At 41.4% G+C, this 20,331-nt stretch overlaps 1 protein-coding gene across 1 annotated transcript in view; it reads right to left on the reverse strand.

Annotated features, from left to right (window-relative positions):
• Nucleotides 1–20,331, reverse strand: part of ralgapa2 (Ral GTPase activating protein catalytic subunit alpha 2) — an 84,921-nt gene that overhangs the window by 38,107 nt on the left and 26,483 nt on the right. The window contains exons 5-25 of the mRNA XM_079692831.1: nt 18,297–18,340; nt 18,028–18,208; nt 17,759–17,874; nt 16,848–16,986; nt 16,115–16,323; nt 14,998–15,243; nt 14,577–14,759; nt 13,684–13,818; nt 13,438–13,586; nt 13,230–13,341; nt 12,636–12,873; nt 11,461–11,640; nt 9,528–9,674; nt 9,006–9,128; nt 8,193–8,278; nt 8,001–8,091; nt 7,603–7,776; nt 5,696–5,863; nt 4,772–4,965; nt 4,447–4,545; nt 3,743–3,898 (exon numbers count right to left, since the gene is read on the reverse strand). Of these exons, the coding sequence (XP_079548957.1) occupies nt 3,743–3,898; nt 4,447–4,545; nt 4,772–4,965; nt 5,696–5,863; nt 7,603–7,776; nt 8,001–8,091; nt 8,193–8,278; nt 9,006–9,128; nt 9,528–9,674; nt 11,461–11,640; nt 12,636–12,873; nt 13,230–13,341; nt 13,438–13,586; nt 13,684–13,818; nt 14,577–14,759; nt 14,998–15,243; nt 16,115–16,323; nt 16,848–16,986; nt 17,759–17,874; nt 18,028–18,208; nt 18,297–18,340 (3,170 nt within the window). The remainder of the gene's footprint in view (nt 1–3,742; nt 3,899–4,446; nt 4,546–4,771; nt 4,966–5,695; nt 5,864–7,602; nt 7,777–8,000; nt 8,092–8,192; nt 8,279–9,005; nt 9,129–9,527; nt 9,675–11,460; nt 11,641–12,635; nt 12,874–13,229; nt 13,342–13,437; nt 13,587–13,683; nt 13,819–14,576; nt 14,760–14,997; nt 15,244–16,114; nt 16,324–16,847; nt 16,987–17,758; nt 17,875–18,027; nt 18,209–18,296; nt 18,341–20,331) is intronic.

Genomic DNA, 20,331 nt, shown 5'->3' on the forward strand with positions numbered 1-20,331 from the left:
ATTTGGTCTTCCGCCTCGAAGGGAATCACGCTCTTTCCACCTGCCGGCCCTTGAGGTGACAGGGTTCATTCCAGTATCTGGTATGCATGGTTTTTTCCTGGTTTACGAAACACATCCAGTAAAGTATTGGCCAGATTTCCTGTTGCAATTGCTATCATCACAATGAATATGTGGGGGTTTCCCTACACAAGCTGTTAGGAAGGGATATATAACCCACCTGCATAACTACAAGGCCAGCGGTTTAATCAACGTGTGTGTCTAAGGGGGTCAACTGGCACATTTTAATTTCTCAGTGTGTGACTGATACATGACCTATTTACATTTCTTTCAAGAGACCCTTTCATGCTTTTTGGGGGGTTATTTTCCCTTATCTGTAGTGGATTATAGGTTTGTGTGCAAGTAAATGGTCTGCAAAGGCTACAAACTAAAAGTTCCCTCCAGAAGGAGTTTCTCTCCCACACACTCCCCTCCTGACTGAAACCCCTCCATTGGACTCCTTTGTTTACTTCTGTAACAAAAGGTACATCACTTTGTAACACATTTGTTTCTAATGGCTAATGCTCAAACACATTGAACGTGATAGACAAGTCCGGCTCCTTAGTCTAACAGAACCAGCCAGCTGACCAATCAGAGCAGACTGGAATCTGGTTTCAGACAGAGGGTGAAAAAAGGTGCTGCGAAACAGGCAGTATGACCGAAATAAAGACCTTTGTGAACATTAAAGCCTGTAAACTAGGGGTGTTGAAATTAATCGTTTCTACGATGCATCGTGATGCGGACGTTGGCGATTCTGCATCGATGCAGGGACAGAACATAAGCAATTATAGCATAGTAACATTGCTTCCTGATCTTCCGGCCGCGGCTGGACAATAACATTTTTTTCTCCCCTTTTTTTTCTGTCACACGAATATCAAATCGGTCGGTGACGCAGAGATCAGGGAACAGACGTGACAGCGGCACAGCGACTCCAAACACGGAGCAGCCTGCTTTATCCACCAACACAAGCACCAGTCCAGAACCAACAGCAGAAGGACCCGCTCTGAATCAGTCCGTGTCGCTGCGGCTCAGAGACACACATCGATTTATGTTTTTGAAAAACACTCGTTGTCGTCATGTCAGGTTTTTGGTGGATTTAATCAAGTCTTGTATTGCAGAGTGTGAGTGTCCTCTTGATATTTTCAGATGATAAATACGTGTAAAGTTTCTGAAGGCAGGAGGAAAGCTTCCGCGATCAGCGTCTCCTCTCTGCTGCTCCAAACCCCGCCCCCCCTGAAAATAATGAGTGACAGGCTGATAGTAACCTGATAGAAACTTTATTATTCACTTAATCACTGATTGAGATATGAAACTAACTTAATCTCCTACAATCATGGGGTTAATGTAACAGTAAGACAGAGAGTAAGTGTGCACACACATGCAGTATTTTTGTTTTTATATGCTATTGTAAATACTCCTGTTGTCTGCTGTGTTCAGACTCAAGTCCTGTGTGTGATGCCACATTCCGGACATTCAGTGTCTTTTTTTAACAGAAGACCGTTGCTAGAAGCTGCAGCTAGACTGCAGAAGTATTCGTTTTTGAGGATGGAACAATTTCACACACAGATATAGGGAGGATGCTAGAGCTATACAAATGATTTACTTTGGTTTATAATTTAATGTCGAGACATTTATGTTATTGATTTCTGACGCACTTTATAAATAATAAAAAGGGAGTTAATATTTATCTTACTACATGTATTCATTGATGAAAAAGAAGCCATGTGCAGTAATATAGAAAATTGAGGATGCAACGAATTGTTATGCATCGTGATGCATCGTGATATCGAATCGAAGACAGGAAAATCGTAATCCAATCGTGAGACCAGTGAAGATGCACAGCCCTAATGTAAACATGTCACGGTAGAGGCACAAAATATGAATATTAACCTGAAAATGAGCATTATAGGCCCTCTTTACAAAGATTTGGTCTGAAAGCCCAGGTGAGGAAGTATGTCCTTCCACTATAGCTGGCGAGTTAAATGTTAGTTTGAGCTAGATTATCTCGTGTGTTCAATATGATTCATCTCAACAAATAATTATGTAATACATCATTTTTTTATCTAAACACGAGCATAACTCACACAAAATGCCGTTGACTATTGCAGTCCAGACAGTAGACCTATTAGATAGATTACTGCCTTTGTGCTCTGGCCGTGCCTTTGTGAGACCCTGACCAGAGGATGACAGCCAGGACAATAGCCTTGACCCTGGCACTCAGATGTCAGATGGAGGCAGAGCCCCTCCAAAGGAAGCTGTCATTTCTCTAAGCTTAGGTGAATTTAATGTTGAGGATTGACACTGGGCTTCCCCCTGTTGTCTATAAAACAAAGGCTGTTTAGGGCACCTTTTTATTTCTTGATAGACAGGTAGTCTCAAAATAATACTGGACCTGTAGACTGTAATATTTTAAGATACACATGTACAGAACACACCAGAGAATAACGACAAAAACAAAACCATTTTTTAAACGTACTATTTGCAGTATCATGTAAGCTGCAGTCTGTACTGATGGCTACTTTTATGCAAGCCAATTGAAATAAGATTGCATGAAAAATAAATATTTTTACGTGCATGACGGATTTGGAAATGTATATGTTTTTTTCCTGCTTTTTTATTTTATTTGGGTGGGGGTTTCGGGTGAAGACAGAGAGGAAAGAGGAGGGGGAGAGTAAGAGCCACTTTCTTATGTTAAGCAGGCGTGCGGCTGTCCTCTATTGTGTGGCGTGAGGACTCTTTTCTCCGGCCAATTTGAGCATGCTTCAGTGGCCAGCCTGGCTCTGGCCCCCCCGACGCATTATACAGAGCCACAACAAAAGCTGGAGAATGTAGCCTCGTCCCTCAATGTGCCCCCCTCATTGCTCTACACTGCACTACGTTCCCGAGGCTCCCCTCCCGCTCCTTCACACACTTGCGTACACACACACACACACACACACACACACACACACACACACACACACACACACACACACACACACAGGCAGGCCGGCCTACTCCGGGCCCCTGGCCGACGTGTCAGTCCAACGGAGCGCGACAGACGTCAATCCTTAATTAATCACGTATACGCGGCAGGGGCTCAAAACCTTATTTAACGACATGGAAAACATTCTAATAAGCTTGTCGCACTGCCAAGGCGCAATAGAAACCAAGCCAGGAGGGCATTTATACTCAAACACACTTGCATCCAAAACACCCCCCCACCCACACACACTTTTATCCCCGTCCTTTGTTTTGGGGGGACTCCATTCATCTCCACTCAGCTTCGTCTGGGAGGAATGGAGCAGGGCCAGATTTAAATACAAGGAAGGGTGTGGCTAAAGGAGGAGGAAGATGCCAAAACACTGAAGCATTCTTCATCACCACTGGTTGGCACGCTGTTTTCAAAATCAACCGCTGAACAGTAGCTTTAATTGCAGGACCTATATGACCCCTAAATCCTGGGAGGTACAGTCTGGCACAGGACATATCTTTTTTGATAATAATCCAAGGGCTACCTAATTTACACCAACAAATAACAGGTGAATACGACATCATTTCACACAGGAAAAAGTAGAAGCCAAATTGGGACTTCAAACCTTAATTGTATAGTTTTTAATAACAGGACCAATGCAAATGCATCACATGGGTTTGACTGGTTTGCCATCTACTGGAGAGTAAAAGCACAACTGGCAGCCATACTGTGGGCGCCCCCTGCTGGCTGTACCTGGTCGTTGCTGGTAATGCCTTTGTGCATGGTGTGGTAGAGGTGCACCAAGAAGTCGCTGTTGGGGAGAACATCCTGGTGCCGGGTCATCATCTCACAGATCAGCTTGAAGGCCTGCAGCTTCCCAGCCTTGTACTCAGATGGCAGCATGGTGGACTGTAGAGGGAAGGGGGGGGTGGATAATGAGGTCAGTATTATCATGACGAGCTGAAAACTGTTATCTATTATGATGAGAGGATTCGAGATGTATATCGATTTTGTCCAATTTTGAAAACACTGCAGTTGCTTGTCTCTATTAATGAGGCAAATTCTTTATTTGAATATCACATATAACGTTCTATTTTTGTTGTTGTTAATGATACAGTCGACAAGGCAATGCTAATTAAAACATTCTTAGTCACACTGTCTGTCCTGTCCTGTTCATAACTTGTTGCTGCTAATCAAATTGCCTTCTGAGCATCAGGGCACTTCCCCCAAGAAAACACATACAACATATTGTACTTAAATGATAAATACATATAGATGAGGTTAGAAAAAATGAAATAACTATAATGATTAATGAGAATGCTTTGGATTAAGGACATGGTAATATCCAAACGTTCTCTAAACTTCTTTTTTTTCTTTATGCCTGCAGGTATTCCATTATTGTTGTCATAATTGTTGTTTTGTGAATATTGTCTGCTGTGCCTGTGTGTTGTTGATACCCTAAAGAGCCAGGAGGCCAGCATTCGAAGAGGAGGGATGTAGTCGGGCTGGGGAGGAGACGACTGGTTGTCCACACTAATCCCGAGGTTGTCCCGGATCTGTAAGTCATTTCAGTCAATTAACAAAACCAGTGGGAGTAATCTTTATGTGAGAAAGTAAAGGATAGAAAGGCTTCTGTGTTCAAATTCCACAATAGTACCTCAAATAAAAAGGCACCATATCATAAACATGATTTTCAATTATTGGACATGTTTTTTCTTTGCAACAGCTGACAGGAAGTAAAAAAAGAGAACCAAGCTATGCAAGGCTTTATGTCTGCTTTACCTTGGCCAGCTTATGCCAGAGCTCATAAAGGCAGTAGAAGACCTTGGCATGGATTCTTGGGCAGCGGATGCAGTTGACATCTCCAAGGATACCCAAAATCCTCCTCCACAGGACAAAGGCAGAGTCAGCATGCCATCCAGTCAAGGTCCCACCCGCAATTATGCTGACGTCATCAGCCAGACACTCACTACTGTCTGCATGGTCAGAGAGAGTTCGGGGTGAAAATACATTATTTCGTAAAATGTTCATTTGTAGCTGACAGTAAATTATAAAAAGTAAATGATAATACATTTTAAAGAAGTAATGGGATTCAGTCAACAAATGCACAACACCATTTATGAAAGTATTTTAAATTGAGATACTCGTCTGTAATACATAAAAGAAATGAACGTTCAATGCCGTCCTGTACTTGTGCGAGCGGTTGTTGACAAAATCCTCTGTGCATTTTTCCCAAATGCAGCAAAATACTCAGTTATGTGGACACAAACAGAATCAAGGATAGAAACACTTTTGGGAAACAGAGAGGAGTCACATGCATCATCCAAATGAAGTCAGGTTGAACTGTTTGAGGACAGCGCCACCAAGTGGGCAACAGGAGACCGATGGGAAGGGAAGGGGAGTACTGGTCAGGAAGGAGACACAAAAATGGAAAGTGTGTGTAGAAGATCTGAAGTGCTAATTAAAAGAAAACTGTCTCAACTCTTTGAAGCTCAATCAAAGTTGGACTTGCTAAATGCTAATTTGGTTCCAAGGAAAACTATTTTATTTTTAAATGTTGTGCATGTAATCAAGTCAATTGGAACAAAACAACATGGATAAATGTAGTGTAACTGAAGGAAGTAACGGTAAGGCTGGAAAAATGTAGAGCATGGAGAGTCAATGGTATATGAGTCTATATGATGAGTAGCAGCTAGGGAGCAGTACCCAGGTGGTGTGGCATGTGTAAGACAGACTGATGCATGGTGTCGTCCATGGGGCACTCTGTGTGCACCAGCAGGGCCGGGGAGGCGGGCGGGTGCTGGGGGTATTGGTAGTGGTTGTGGTGGTGGAAGGACGGGGGTGCAGAGTGGGGAGGGAGGAGATACTCGGGACCTAAAAAGGACAAGGGGGAAGGGATCAAATTGGGTTTGAGGAGGGGAGCACAGGGAAAACGGAAGAGTGACAACTTCATGATGATCACAATGTGGGACGACACAGACACAAGTTCACATGCAAGGGTGGGGGGGGGAGGGGAACAGAATCTCAACATAAATAATGATTGAGGGGTGGGTACATTTAAAGCTAAAGACTTTCAGCGATCTTCATTGTTTTCCTATCAAAATACAAATGACAGAAATACTTCAGTAGACCGCTGACCACTCAGCCTTCACAACATGTAAAAATGAACTCCAACACATACTGTCAGCAGGTTTAAATATGAAATGACTAAGCCAGAGAGGTACTGTAGCAGATACTGATGATCAAGTTTCCAAAGCTGGTCACTCTACCTGGCTAATGCTAATCCATTGTCGCCTCCAGTGAGGTAACTGGAGGCAGCTGGATGGGACACACCTCAGATGAACTCGCTGAACTCTTTCAACTCATCTTCCATTATTGAGCGTGCATGGCTAACAGCTAATCTGGGGATAAGTTGTTTGAATTCTAAACAGGGTCAAATTCTACGGCTGTACTGCTAACCCTGTTTTTACCTCTTCCACAGCCGACCTACCTTTGTAGCGTTTTCAGTTTTAAAGCTAGGGGTAGGGTAGTATATGAAACTATATAATCCAAGGAATTCATTAGCATCAATTATGTCATGCTAGCTTGTCTGGAAAGAGACTAAATATTGCTCCTAAGTTCAGCAACATTTCTGAGAGAGACAAAATGGCATTGCTATATTTGCATCAAGATACATATCTGATGAAATTGGTTTCTCTGGATAACCACAAGTCTGACCTTTACAGACAAGCCAAATGAAACTGATTCCATGCAGTTTGAGGCAAAAAAACATGGCTTTTTTTTGTATAAATGTGTTATTATTTGCTTTTTTTAACAATGGTTTCTGCACTAGGGTTACTAAAGTTTTGGAATTACATAAATTGTGTTGTCTGGATATCTGACCATTTTGGGAATGAACTAGGCCCAGTTGTATTGATGTTTGATGATGTTCGTCCTCAATGAAGCCCTTTCATTGTAGTGATTTGGGGAAACTTGAGCTCACTGTATAAACATTAGCTGTTTTGAACTCTATCAAAACTTCATGTTACTTTACAACCACAAACGATATATTTAGGGGATTCAGAGGATATATGGTGGTTTAAGTACACTGACAATAGGGGGGTTTCTCAGCAGTTTCCAGAACAAATGGGCTTGATATCGAAATGCCAAAACATGCAAATCTTGCAGAAATCTATTCATTTAAAAAGTTTGCAGCAGGAATTTTTGCGTGGGGCTACCAGGTATTTGTTTCTTAAAGTGGTATTTTGAAGGTATTTTTGCTCATTGTATCAAGTGTGACAATGGTTGAATCTATCACCAAATCTTTGAAAGCATCAACCAAAAGATTGACGCAACGACTTGACACATAACAGAGCCTGGGAGGGCCGTCACATACTTCCATCATAAAGTCCTAAGCCTTTATAAACTCGACACTTATTTATATATATAATACTTGAATAGGACCAAACAGGTTTACGGTATATGGTACAGAGCGATGGAGTGAAATAGGTTAACCTTGCTCTGTATCCTTGTAATTATTTTGAAACTGATTGTAGTTGATAGACATATTGAATAAATCATGACCCACATCTGTTCTCTTAGCACTCAAGGTGAACTCTTATCCGTCCCAATACCTGCTAGAGCCTCATTATGGCTGAGCAGCAGACTCCCCTGGCTCTGAGGGTCTGCCGTCACGTCCATGTGAGCCGACTGTGTGGACTGAGTGTCCGCTTCCTCATCAAACGCCTGCCAGGTGACCTCAGCATCATTGAGGTAGCCGTTGGACGTCTCGCTACTTAAACTCTCACCTGGGTGGAGAGAATGAGGTGGACAAAGGACTTAAAGAAGTTGAACACAGAGTAGAAGGAAGGCATTTGCTGTTTAAAGACTGACTCATTAATACATGCAAAGAATGGCCTCTGTTAGATACTTTCATGTTTGATTAACTGATCGAGCAAATCTTCATGTGGATTATATAAATGAAAACAGCGATTATCATATCAGAGTAATAATTAGTGATGTAATCTCTAACTTTTCTCTCTGAGCTTGTGTCTTGCTTGGTTTGACTGTCCCTCAGCGGTGACCTCTGTCTCAGTTGGACTGCTGCTGCGCTGGATGAGGATCTAGGAAAACAGAAGCAAACATTTAAGCAGAGATGTTTTTATTGATAAATGTTATTTAGTTAATTTAACCTAAGACCATATATTAAGATGATTCTTTTTACCACTGGTGGCTCGTTGCCCTCTCTCTTCCCCTCAGACGTCCTGCTATCAGAGCCACAGGAAGTAGGGGAGCTCTCTCTCTTCTGGGCTGGAGTGTGACAGGGGGTATTTTAAATGGACAAAAAAGACACAATTAAGTTATCTTAAAAGCTTATATTGTTTTACTACTATCTTTATGTCTTCAACTTTAATTGGATAGGTAAACATGTGTTCCATTTTAACATCCAGGGACGGACTATCAATGGAAATGGTTTTACTCAATCTATCATTAATACAATAAACTTGAGTTCCTTTTTCCAAAAGAACCCTACATGTTACACTTCTATGATGTGACGCAGTATTACCCAGTCGTATACACTAACACTAACTGTCTTATGTCACACTGTGAAAGGGGCCTATATGAATAACGAGTACCTTTTTTTTCAACATTAGCCACATCTTGCTGATAATATTTCTGTACTTTAACTTAAGTAACATTTTGAACTAATCACTTTTAAAAAGTAATTTCAGACTGTTATATTTCAATTTTTAGTTAGGCTAAGAATATGAGTCTCTTAACCACTGCTGAAATATAGTAAACATTAAAGGATAAACAACTACTGATTTAAGTCATTAGATTAGATTGAATTAAATTATAAGGGGTTAGATAGAGAAACTTTACTGGCAAATGACTTTTCCTTTTGAAGTGAACCAATGGGTTACAGGTAGTTCAGCTAAATCTCTTCTTAAAACAAACAGTGCGCGGCTAAGGTTTTAATATCAGAGGTAAAACGTGTACGGAACAACAATTCAGTGTGTTGTTTGTATGTATGTACCTGGTAAAGTGTCAGAGAGCTGTTGGGTGATGTCGGAGGTGCTGCTGCTACGTGGCAGAGGGCTTTCCCCGCCTCCCAGCTCCTCCTCCCCCCCACACTCTGACAGTTGACCCTCATCCACATCTGACACACAGGAGAACAGAAGAGAGGGAGTCAGGCAGAGACACAAGAGCCAAACAGCATGCACAACACACACCTTCACATCTCATTTGTAGTCTTTAAGGATTTAAAACAGAGTAAAGATGAAGATTTAGCATATTCATGAGAACTTTGGAGATAAATAATGACATGCACACATGCAGTGGTGACGCAGACATACTCTAGTTGCATTTCTACCTGGAGATTTAACAGACTTTAAAATAATTAAAGCACAGGGCAGTGAAGTTCCTGTTCAAACATAAACCTCTCAGTGACAGCAGACATGGGAACTGATAGCTTATAACAGATAGTGACAGATGGATTGAAAGGAAGGGCGGAGGTCACAAACACATCAACACACGCAGCTCTCATAACACACTTTACCTGAGAGTCTGTGAGAGCAAGCAGAGTTACCAGAAGAGATACCAGGCAAGAAAGAGCTCACAGTGTGGAGAAGCATAGGAACGCTTTTAGCATTGGGCAAAGCTTCGTACAGATGAACACAGTTGCTGATGGACTGGCTTCGCTTAGCTTCCATCACGGAAAAAGAAAAGGAGAGGAAAAAGAAAGAAAGAAAGGCAGTGGAAACAGAAAAAAAGGGTGAAGGGAAGGAGACAGAATTCAATAACAGCAGAGTACAGTGTGAGTAAATAAAGCACAGCAGATACAGAGTTTGATCTACATATGGTTATAAACACAAAAACATTACATCTGATTATGAAGGGAATTATAAATAAGGTTCATAGCAAAGGGAAAATAAATGGAATTGTTATCGTGTTATCCTATAAGTCATTTTTGTGCATTTTCATTCTAAGCATATTAACTCTTGAGTAATCAGCAACAATGTCTTAGTTTCATGCAATTAAGTCCAATTGAATTTGAACAATTGAACAAATAATTAAATTCAATGTAATAAGAAAAAATAATGGAATGGTTTATCTCAATATAATATCTATCTTTTATTTTTTTGGTATATATCACAATTGAGCTTAAGGTGAACCTGATAACCATCCTAAGGCTGGCAGATCGAGAACTGGTTGAACTGGGTCATTGTAATAGTGGAAGCATAATGAGTACCATAATGATATGACCAGCCTTTTCCCTATTATCAAGACAAGATCTTTGAACAATATTAGTTTGAATTTGCATGCAGAAGTAGAGGCAAGTTTTGACAGTTGTCAATGCTGAGGCATTGCCATTGTGTGTGGATAGCACTTCAGGCATTATCTCAAAGAGAGCAATGAAAGAGGACAGTTCTATTCTCCGCTTTCAGCACACTTTAATTATGCCTTTCAGTAAGAGAGATACATCGTCTGCGCTGCAGCCCGCTACTGCTTCCCATTTATGCATATTAATGAGCATTAATTACACTCTTAATGAAACTATCAAAAACTGCCGTGCAATTGATGTGTGGGCCCTCTCCTGAGGAGTGGGGAGGAGGGCTGCAGGCCTTTGAAGATCAATGTGGGAGAAATCCAATTAGGCCAAAGAAAGGGAAGGGAATTTGAAGCGGTAGTGTTTAATGTCCATCTTTGCTCGATACAAATAAACAGAATAGGTGCATAAACATGCACGAAACACATAATAGATGTGTCAGCACACACATAAACACACACACACAACACCCTTCTAAGACTTCATCCTTCAGGCACAAATATATCTGCTCCTAGCTCAACAAGCTCGTCAATTTAGTACGTCGGTGGTAATTGGGGAGGCGGAAGGCCAAGAAAGGAAAAGGCATCGTCTCCGTCTTTTATCCTCCAAATTAAGATTCTGTCTAGACAAAATTAAGACGAGCAAGACAGGCACTGCATCTAGTTACTACCCTACTGCCTTCCAGCTCAACTTATAATTAGCCTGCCACACTCCCATCAGATAAGAGGTGTTTGCTGTGTCTGAATTGAGGTAATGACAATAAGTGTCCAAAGCTGGCCTTTGACATGCTGTCAGAGGGGGGGTGGGGGGGGATTGTGCTGTATGCCCGCAATCGAGCTGACATGGAAACATGTTGACATTGGCCGGTGACATGTGAGGGGGAACAATGGGGGCCATCTGCTGGCCCCTTTGTCTTTGTTGTTTGGCCTTTCAGCGACACCTGGGCCAGCGTGTACACGGACCTGTCAATACGTCTGATAAAACCTGAAGCTGCGCTCCGAGGGCTTATCAGTACTGTTGTAAGCCCACACAAAGCCAGAGGATTAAAACAGAATCATACTTACAGTGGGTTTTATAAAAGCTTGGTATTATATTATTGCCTGCTATGATGGTATATAATATAACACGATACTAATGCTATTACTAATACCCAGGTACTCACCGGAGGCCTTCTGTCGGACATTGTAAAGGGCTTTCTCTACACCGGGGGCTCCTGACGTAGTGGCGGAGCGAATCCTCATGGGCTCCTGCCCCCCCGGCACGCCCTGCTCCCCTTGGTTTCTCCGACTCAGTGAGAAGGAGCGCGCCACTGCTGCTGCCTTCTGGGAGTCCTGGAGCGCACCTGCTAGCAGAGAAAAACACTTGCTGATTCATGAGGTGTCAGTGTACATTTCAAATGTATATTCAGCTTGATAGTTGAATTTAGCACCAACAACATCTACTGGCATGCAAAACAGTTAACAGGGTTAACCGTTATAGTGATTATGGTATCATAGCCATTAAAACACTGTAGTAATAACACCCCACACACTGATGTAGTAGCTGTCAATGTCTGATCCGGCCCATTTTCTTGAAGTTCTTGTTGCTTAGCTGTATCTGAATGAGCTCATTGTCAAATCCACACTGTGTAGGATTTGAACATGAATGACTTTGGCGACCACTAGTGGAAGTGTCACTGTGGCTGACAGCAGTGCACACTGATGGATGGAAGTTGGGCAGTTTTTCTGTCGTATTCATTTTGTGTGGAAAACAAAGAAAAATGGAAAATCTACATCTGCATAGCTGGAAAAAGACAGAAGTTCTGCTCTTTTTTCCTCCATTGATTAGAATGTTGGTGTCCTGATGTAACTTGCGTATTCATGCATCTAAATATGTGTTTTGTACCTGAAGCTGTGTGTCTAAGTCTCTGTGTGTTCTACCTGAAAGACACATTTCCCCATGAAAATAAAGTAGACATTTTTATATTTGAAGTTGTTGTGTTTTAATTGTAGTGATTGACTAAAGAAATGTAAAGGCCACATAGATTGTAATCTTTTATATAGATATAGATGTCTGGCATGTTCAGAAATCTCAGCCAGATCTATACAAGTGATGTCGAGTGCAAGGGGATTTTTGACAAATGTGGGTATTTTAATACTTCTTTATATTGTTTTTAGAACATTGTGACAATAATTAACATACATGTTAAAGTGATAGAATAAAAATAACCGCCCTAAAGTAAAGTGTATGACAAAACAAAGCTGTAAAGTAACCAGTATTACCTTCCCAAAAGTCAGTTTTCAAACACATTGTTTCACCCAAATTCTACCACTCCCAATTCCCCCCCCCCCCTCTCACCACGTCCTCTCTGCTTCTTCTCCTTCTGCTCGCTGAGTTTGTCCAGAGGCAGGCTGGCCATGTCCAGGCCGTAAACGGAGCGCGCCAGCACAGCCGTCAGCGAGTCCATGATGCTGGCCCACTCCGTCACCAGCTCCTCCCAGCAGGTGAGAGAGGACAGCACTGCCAGCAGCTCGTCCCACAGCTCCCGGGAGATAAACACGCACAGGTTGGCTCGCACCCACGCCACGATGATGGTCTGAATGTGAGACGAGGAGAGATGTATTAGCATGGACAGACAGCTCTGAATCCCATCCCCTGATAAGATGTAACAGCAGGGTCTTCACACCGATACATCTCATTTGGTAGAGGTTCTCTTTGGCTTTTTGTCAATCCAACCAGGAGACACACAACAAGTGAATATAGGTCACTGAGTAACAAATCATAATGGTAAAGGAAATTGCATAGAATTATGTACATTGAATGTTCTGTATAGTGAACTACAGTGAGGGACTACTCGCTGGAGCAAAGACATATCCACACTCACTCCCTTTTTCCTGTGATGAATAGTAAACCCTGTTATTCAGTGAATGTAAAAGGCACCTGTAGACATACCCTAAAAAGTATAGATGCTAAACTTTCAGCGAAGCTGTCTTTTCTTTGGTTTTCCTGTGGCCTCTTCATCACTGCCTCTGTGATCCTCAGCAGTACCTGCAGCATCTGCTCCCTGCAGAACAAAGTCAATCAAAACCAGAGGGTGAATTGATCACTAAAATAACATTCAAGAATCACAAAGGAATAACTATCAGAATATCTCACTGACCAAGTTTGTGTGTTCATCGTGTGCTCCATGATCATGTGCCGGTAGATGCTGAGAACACCCTTGCACACCTCCACCTGGTTATCCAGGAGTTTAGCTACATCTTGGCATGGCTCCAGCAGGAAAACATTGGAGGAGTTGGTCAGGAACACCTACACACGAGCAAAAAGCAAGATGAAGTTAGTCAACGTGCATACAGTATGAATGTCTGATTCCAGTTCCTAAATGCTGTGATCTTCAGGGTCAGACCTGTAGTGTGGGCTGGATGCCAGCCTTGACGTCCCTGTTCTGCGCCTCGGTGAAGAAGCCCCTGCTGATGGCGCTGCTGAAGGAGTAAGTCCTCCCCCAGCTGGACGAGCGTCTGTGGCCGAGACTCTCTGCCGACTGGTTTAAGAGGAAGCAGACCAGTCAATTGGTCAGTAGGCAGTAAGTATTCAGAGCTTTAACTTAAACAAAAGTAGCAAAACAACAGTGTAAAAAGATAAAGTAAACTACTAATGTCGCTAATGCTTTGTTTCAAAATCATATATTACATTACTGGATTATAACTATTTATGCAATCATGTTTTCCTCTTTTTAATGTTGAAGCTGGGAAAGGTTGGGCTTATTTCAATGTCTGTATATACTGCTGGATAGTTCAATCTGTATTATATCATACATTGTTCATTGGTATATTCTGATATTAAAATATATTTGTTTTATTATAAAATATATTTGTTTTATTATTTATTATTATAAATTATCTCAATCTGCAAAGTAATTAAATAAATAAAGATAAATGCAGGGGAGTGTAATTCTACTCTTAACTGTGATGGAGTAGAATATAAAGTAGTACAAATAAAACACATTGTGCTTAGGTCAAGTATTTGAGTAAATTAACTTAGTAACTTTTAACAACTGTTAGCAGGCAATAGCGAAGATATTATGAGACACCCTTTACTAAATAGCAAAGACCACACATGTTTGTTAGTATAAATATGTTATGGTCATGGCTTGATTATCTATGCTACTTTGAGACCACCGTAGTGTTATTTTTTTTAGCTTATATCAGTAATGGAAGCAAAATCACACAAAACAATATAATAACCCACCACAGGTATACTTGTATGTTATGCTAAGTTGTTATATTTGGCTTTCGGTACCTGTAGGTGCATGCTGTTAGCCTCTGAGCTGAGTATCTGTTCAGGGCGGCCATCTATCTCTTCTCCCGGAGTCGGTACCTCAGGCTCCGTCATGAAGCTGGGCTTATCCTGCAGGATCCACTTCCTGTACACTTTAATCACCTTCCTGGTTGCTGATGCCTCGCAAGACGGCAGCAGGAAGGCCTTAGGGGAAAAACATAGACTTTTAATTGTAACTTTTACAGAATTATGAATGGTTTTGAAAAAGGTTGCCTGGTAATAGAAGGGATCTTTTAGCTATGTTATCAAATGGCCAGCAGAGGGCGACGTAGTACATGGTATCACAGTGTCTTCATTCAGTCTGCTTGACCCAAAATAATACTTGCAATTGTATTCATTATTGCAACATCAAATCAAGACATGTTTCTTGTTGGCCCCGTACCTGGTGGAAGACCTCATTGACAAAATTCACATTGTCTCTGGTGGACAGAAGGATGGCGTGCACCATGTCATACACATAGCGGTGCTCCTCCTCGATGCTACACAGACTGGAGTCGCTGTGCCGGCGGTCTGACAGCGTGCTGCTGTTGGAGTGGCTCTTCTCCGGCTCCCCTGCTGGCCCGTTAGTATCCCCGTCTGACGTCTTATCCTTCTCCTTCTCCTGGCTGCTACTGCCCGCAGTGACAGTCTTGGCACCATGGAGACACAGTGAGAAATGAGTCACCTTAGTGCACAGACGCTTCTGCACAATTCATTAATTGGACACTAGAGTCTCATTGACTAGAATTCCCTTTGTCAATTATCTGTGTTTTATGGTATTTTCCGTGAATGAGATACTGTATTGGTCATTACTGTTCAAATGTTTTCTCACCTTCATGCAATTAAAATAATAAATGCTGGATTGAATTCCTCTCTTTCCCTCCCCATAAAACTAACTCAATTTAGTGTTGTGTAAAGGCACAATGCCAAAAAGGGTCAATCACAATTTCACCGTCAATATTCATATATGTTTTACTTTTGTTTAATTTCTGCAAATGTTGAGATGTTATATTTTCTACTCTTTTTAATGTTCACATTGTGTACAATGCCTTGTTTACATGCTGCTGAGACGAAAAATGTTACCAAATTGGGATAAATAGAAGTAAATCTTATCTTCTATAAAGTATTTTAATACTTTTCAGGACTTCAACGGGATTATGAGCGGTGATGCTACAACTGTGTGTTTTATTAGATTTTTAGATGTTAATATCTTTTGGTTAAAATATATTTAATCAAACCTTTTCCGCAAGCAATTATTCTAGTTCACTGTCATAACATACATTCACAAATTGGTATAAAAGCCAAAGAAACATGAATAAAACACCCTTTTTGTGTATTATAGTTTTTAACGGTGTTTGCAACTCTTGAAACTATTTTCTAAGTGATACGTGTGTTCAGTATTTTGTGGCCAGGTGTCTTGCAGCTTGTGCTCAGGGGTTTTGCTGCAACAACACCTTCATAACAGCCTCCCTCCTCAGTGACAGAATGAGAAATAAACAGGATGTTATTCTCGTGCACACCTGGATGAGTTTGGGAATGACCTCTGTGCCGTTCTTGGCGCTCTGCGCCGCAGCAGCACTGCTCACATACTTCTTCTCCAGGAAGAAGGTGACCAGCCAGGAGATGAAGGCCACGCGGGGGGACAGGTACTGGTCCCTGGTGCAGAAGGTGCTCTCATTGTTCCGCGTCACTGGCACATACAAGGGTTTGGGTCTGTGGTGGGGGAGGTCTAATCGAGCAATATAGTAGAGTGAAGAGTGAGGGATGGGGACAGAGGGAGGGGAAGGAGAAGAGCAAAAGAGTTTTATTTATTTAATAATAATAATAATAATAATACAAAAACTGGATTTGAACAAGAAGCATGTTGAATAGGTTACAGACAACCCAAAATAATACATTATATTTAAATGATTCCATAAATAATGTTTCAAATTGTTATGTGTTTCTGCGTGTAATGATCTTATAACGCAACGATACAAATGTAAAACAGTTTTAATAATATGATAAAGATTTTGTCACAATAAATACATCTGTAATGATATGCTTACTGTCCCCACGTCCTACAGATCATTTTCTCCTTTTACTAATTCTCATTGAACACTTGCACAATATAAATGGTCAAATTGAGATGTTTATGCTTAAATGGCTGCTCTTGAGTTTAACTACAGTGTGTAGTTAGTGTGTAACATATTTCCTTTAAAGAGGCTTCAGCCCAAATACAGTGGACAGCATGTATACTGTAAGTCAGCTTACCTAGTAAAGGCTTGTAGAGATTTGTGAGCTTGGTGAAGGAGGGGAAGAGATGTGGAAGGTAGTACTTCTTGAACAGGCTGAAGAGAAACCTGAAGCCTGTGTCCTGGTTCTCTTTGTTCTTCCATTCTAAACTGGAGGCCTGGCAGAGAGAGAGCAGAAGGCAGACAAGGTCAGGCTACAGGGAGAGGAGAGGAAGGCTCCAGCATCACTCAGAGATCAGCAGTGCATTGTTTGCAACACAATACTGTGAAGGTTCCTCCAACAAACAGTACACAGAAGGGGAAATGGTTTGGCCGAGGTACAACATTCAGAGACTTGAACGTTACGCACTTAACTACGGATAAATCATTTAGCTTTATAATCTTACTGTACAAGAAAGGGATTACAAACAACCTCACATTACTCCATGCTCATGACAACAGATGTACGCAAGGTGATGGTATATTTTACATATACAGGTGCAATACAGATGCATTATTTTACCCTGTAAGTCCTTCTTGCTCAGAACAATTTAGACCCTTCAAACCAGGGTATCACATTGGTATGATCATTTGCATCAAACAATTATCGCAGTAATATAAAAATATATTGTGTAACGCAAAAAAAAGATCAAAAAAGATCAATCAAACTTTTGGAGGCCCATTATGCATCGTGCCGTGAACCATGAGCCACAAACATAAGATGAGATAGGGCTTTATTTATCCCGAAGGAAATTGTTGTGCCAGAGTTACAAAAATACTATAAACACATATAAACACATGTCCCTCCTTTGTTATATGCAGCCCTTCACTAGAATATTACCTGTGCCACTGATGTCACCCTGTGATGAAGGACATCAACATTATAGCAAACACACACCGATAATCTGGCAAAAAGAGATGTAGTCTTTTCCAATCATAAGTAGTTGTTACCTGGATGACCATGTACTTGAGCAGAGTCTCGAGGATGTAACAGGTCTGATCCTCTGCAACCTTTTCTCCAACCACAGCCGGGACCAAGGGGGTAATCTCCTCAGGCACCACCTTGGCTGCTCAGATCCACACATACAAAGAGATGAAGTTAAGTGTAAGAAATGAGAGTTAACAATTCAAAAGGAATATGCACAACTGGATATCAGTTTAGTATGTTTCAGACTTCCATCTCGTTATTAATTTGAACATGTAGGAATATTCATATGCACCATCAGGGGGGTTGGAGAAGGGGTTGTAAATGATGGTGTCAAGGGTGCAAGGCCCTCTGGAGGAGGGCACAGCGGGGAATCCCGGCACCAGACAGGCAAAGATAAGGAACTGCTCCTCGGCACAGTTGTCCCTCAGGGCCTGCAGCCACAGCAGGAAGAGACGGATCCCCTCGCAGCGGATCTACACGGGAGAAGGGTGGGACGATTATAACTGATACATAAAAGAGAAGTGGTGTAGTGCATCATGTGGGAAGGAAAACAGCACTTACCTTGAATGAATTTCCAGTGTGTAGAAGCTTTTTCAGAATAGAACCTGGAAAAAATAGAAGTACAAATGAATGTACGACCTAGATGTGCGTGTGCATGTTCCTGTGTGAACGTCCCTTGTTACTGGCCCTTTAAGACCTGGACTCTTTAGTGCTACAGCAGCCTTGGTGCCATTAACTATTTACTATTGCTATACTTGCATATTTCTTATTGCCTCCCTTGTTTTCTTTATTTTCTATATTACAATGTATTATGCTTCTTTTATTTTTTACAATGAATTTAATTTTGTATTGTATAATTAATTTACTTTTTAATGATCTTTTTACTACATAATTATCAATGTATTTCTTGTGGAAGGGGCCTGCGGGATGGGGTGTGACCACGGTGGATAAGGTTGTTAGAAACTAAAAAACAGATTTTCCACAGAAGTCTACACGGCAAGCAGAAACACAACAGCCAGTCCAAAGCTTGTAATCTCCACTGTGGCAAATTGACCTTGATGGCTGACAAACCAGAGAGAATGGCAAGGCTTCACATGTTCCTGATGAAAATTAACATCAGTTGGCAGCGACATGCATTCATGAAGGCAATCTGGTTCCGCTGTAATCACATGAGACATTGCTCTGATTGCTAAATACCTTGAGCGGAAGAGGTTTCTGTGTGTGTGAGTAATGACATGTTCTTGACAGCCTGCAGACAGCCCTGTACTTATGAGGTCTCTGTGTGCTGTGGAGATTTCAATAAAGGACTGAGGATAAAATTGTCATTATGCTAGGGCAAAAATGAATCTTCTCCAGGAGTGTGTTCAAACGCACAGTGTGTTATTTCTGACGCTATGGGTCTCTCAATGAAAACAGTCATAAAACACTGACTTGGATGTCATGTAGAGAAGCATGGGATCATGGGACAAATAAAAACCAACATTGCCACGAAAATCAGATTTTACGTTCAAGGACAAGTTAATGTAGAAATGTTTTAATTCTCATTATGTTTGTTCCCGTTTTGTCATTAAATTCTAAGGATCAAGCCGCAAGTAACGCAAGCTTTAGTAACGTTGCATTGCTTACTTACCATTAGAAGAGACGCCCACACATACAGCTACTGTAGCTAACATTATATGGCCAGTTGAAGCACCTACGAATAACAGCCCAGCACTGATGGCCACGCTAGCTGACACGTCCAAACGCGCTGGATATTCCCAGAACGTGGATTTTTCCGCTTTTCTCCTAATGGAAACGTTTTGGGCTGTTGTAACGCATTTGCCACCGTAGATTGCGTGGTCAAAACAGTCATACTCAAAATAATTTTAGGACCTTGTTGAATGGTCATAATCTGGGTGGCTGGCATTATCTTCTTATCTTTGCAGCACTTCATTGTATGATGGATGGAAATTTAATTATCGTATCAATTCAAAAGTCTCTACTGGATATTCCTCACTCTCTAACATGTGGTGTTTCCCTCCTTTCCCATGAAGCAACTAGAGGTGGGGCAAGGGGATGTGACGCTATTATTCTCACCAAATAATACTCAACGTTACCGTGATACAATTACAGACATTTCTGGGTGTTTTGGGATAATGCGATTGCACAAACCTTGTATAGGTATGTCAAGTCCTTTTTATTGCAGAAAAGTTAAATATTATACTTTTAAGTCTTGTTTAAGACGGTACTCAACCGAGGGATTTGACGGCCAAATGGACAAGTGGCGGAGTTATTTTAAAAGCATAGCAAAGTCTATTGTGTGCGGGTTTACAAGGGTGTTTGTCTGGTGCTTTTATTGTTCCCATCTCAACCGGATCAATCAATAACATTTCTCTGGGGGCCACAAAAAGAGATCCTTAGTCTCAGGAGAGAAGGAAGTAGTAGTAAGAATGATGTTAAAAGGTGTGGGGATTCTTTTTCCAGCTTCTAATGGTCTGTGTCAAACATCTGACCTTGCAATCCTCGGATAAAAGCACACAATCACTACAAGACATTAAAGTCATTCCTCACAAGGCGTTTGTACAAGATCTCTGAAATACTTTCAGCAGAGCGACTG

This window comes from Notothenia rossii (assembly GCF_949606895.1).
Source record: "Notothenia rossii genome assembly, chromosome: 7".
Lineage (NCBI taxonomy): Eukaryota > Metazoa > Chordata > Actinopteri > Perciformes > Nototheniidae > Notothenia > Notothenia rossii.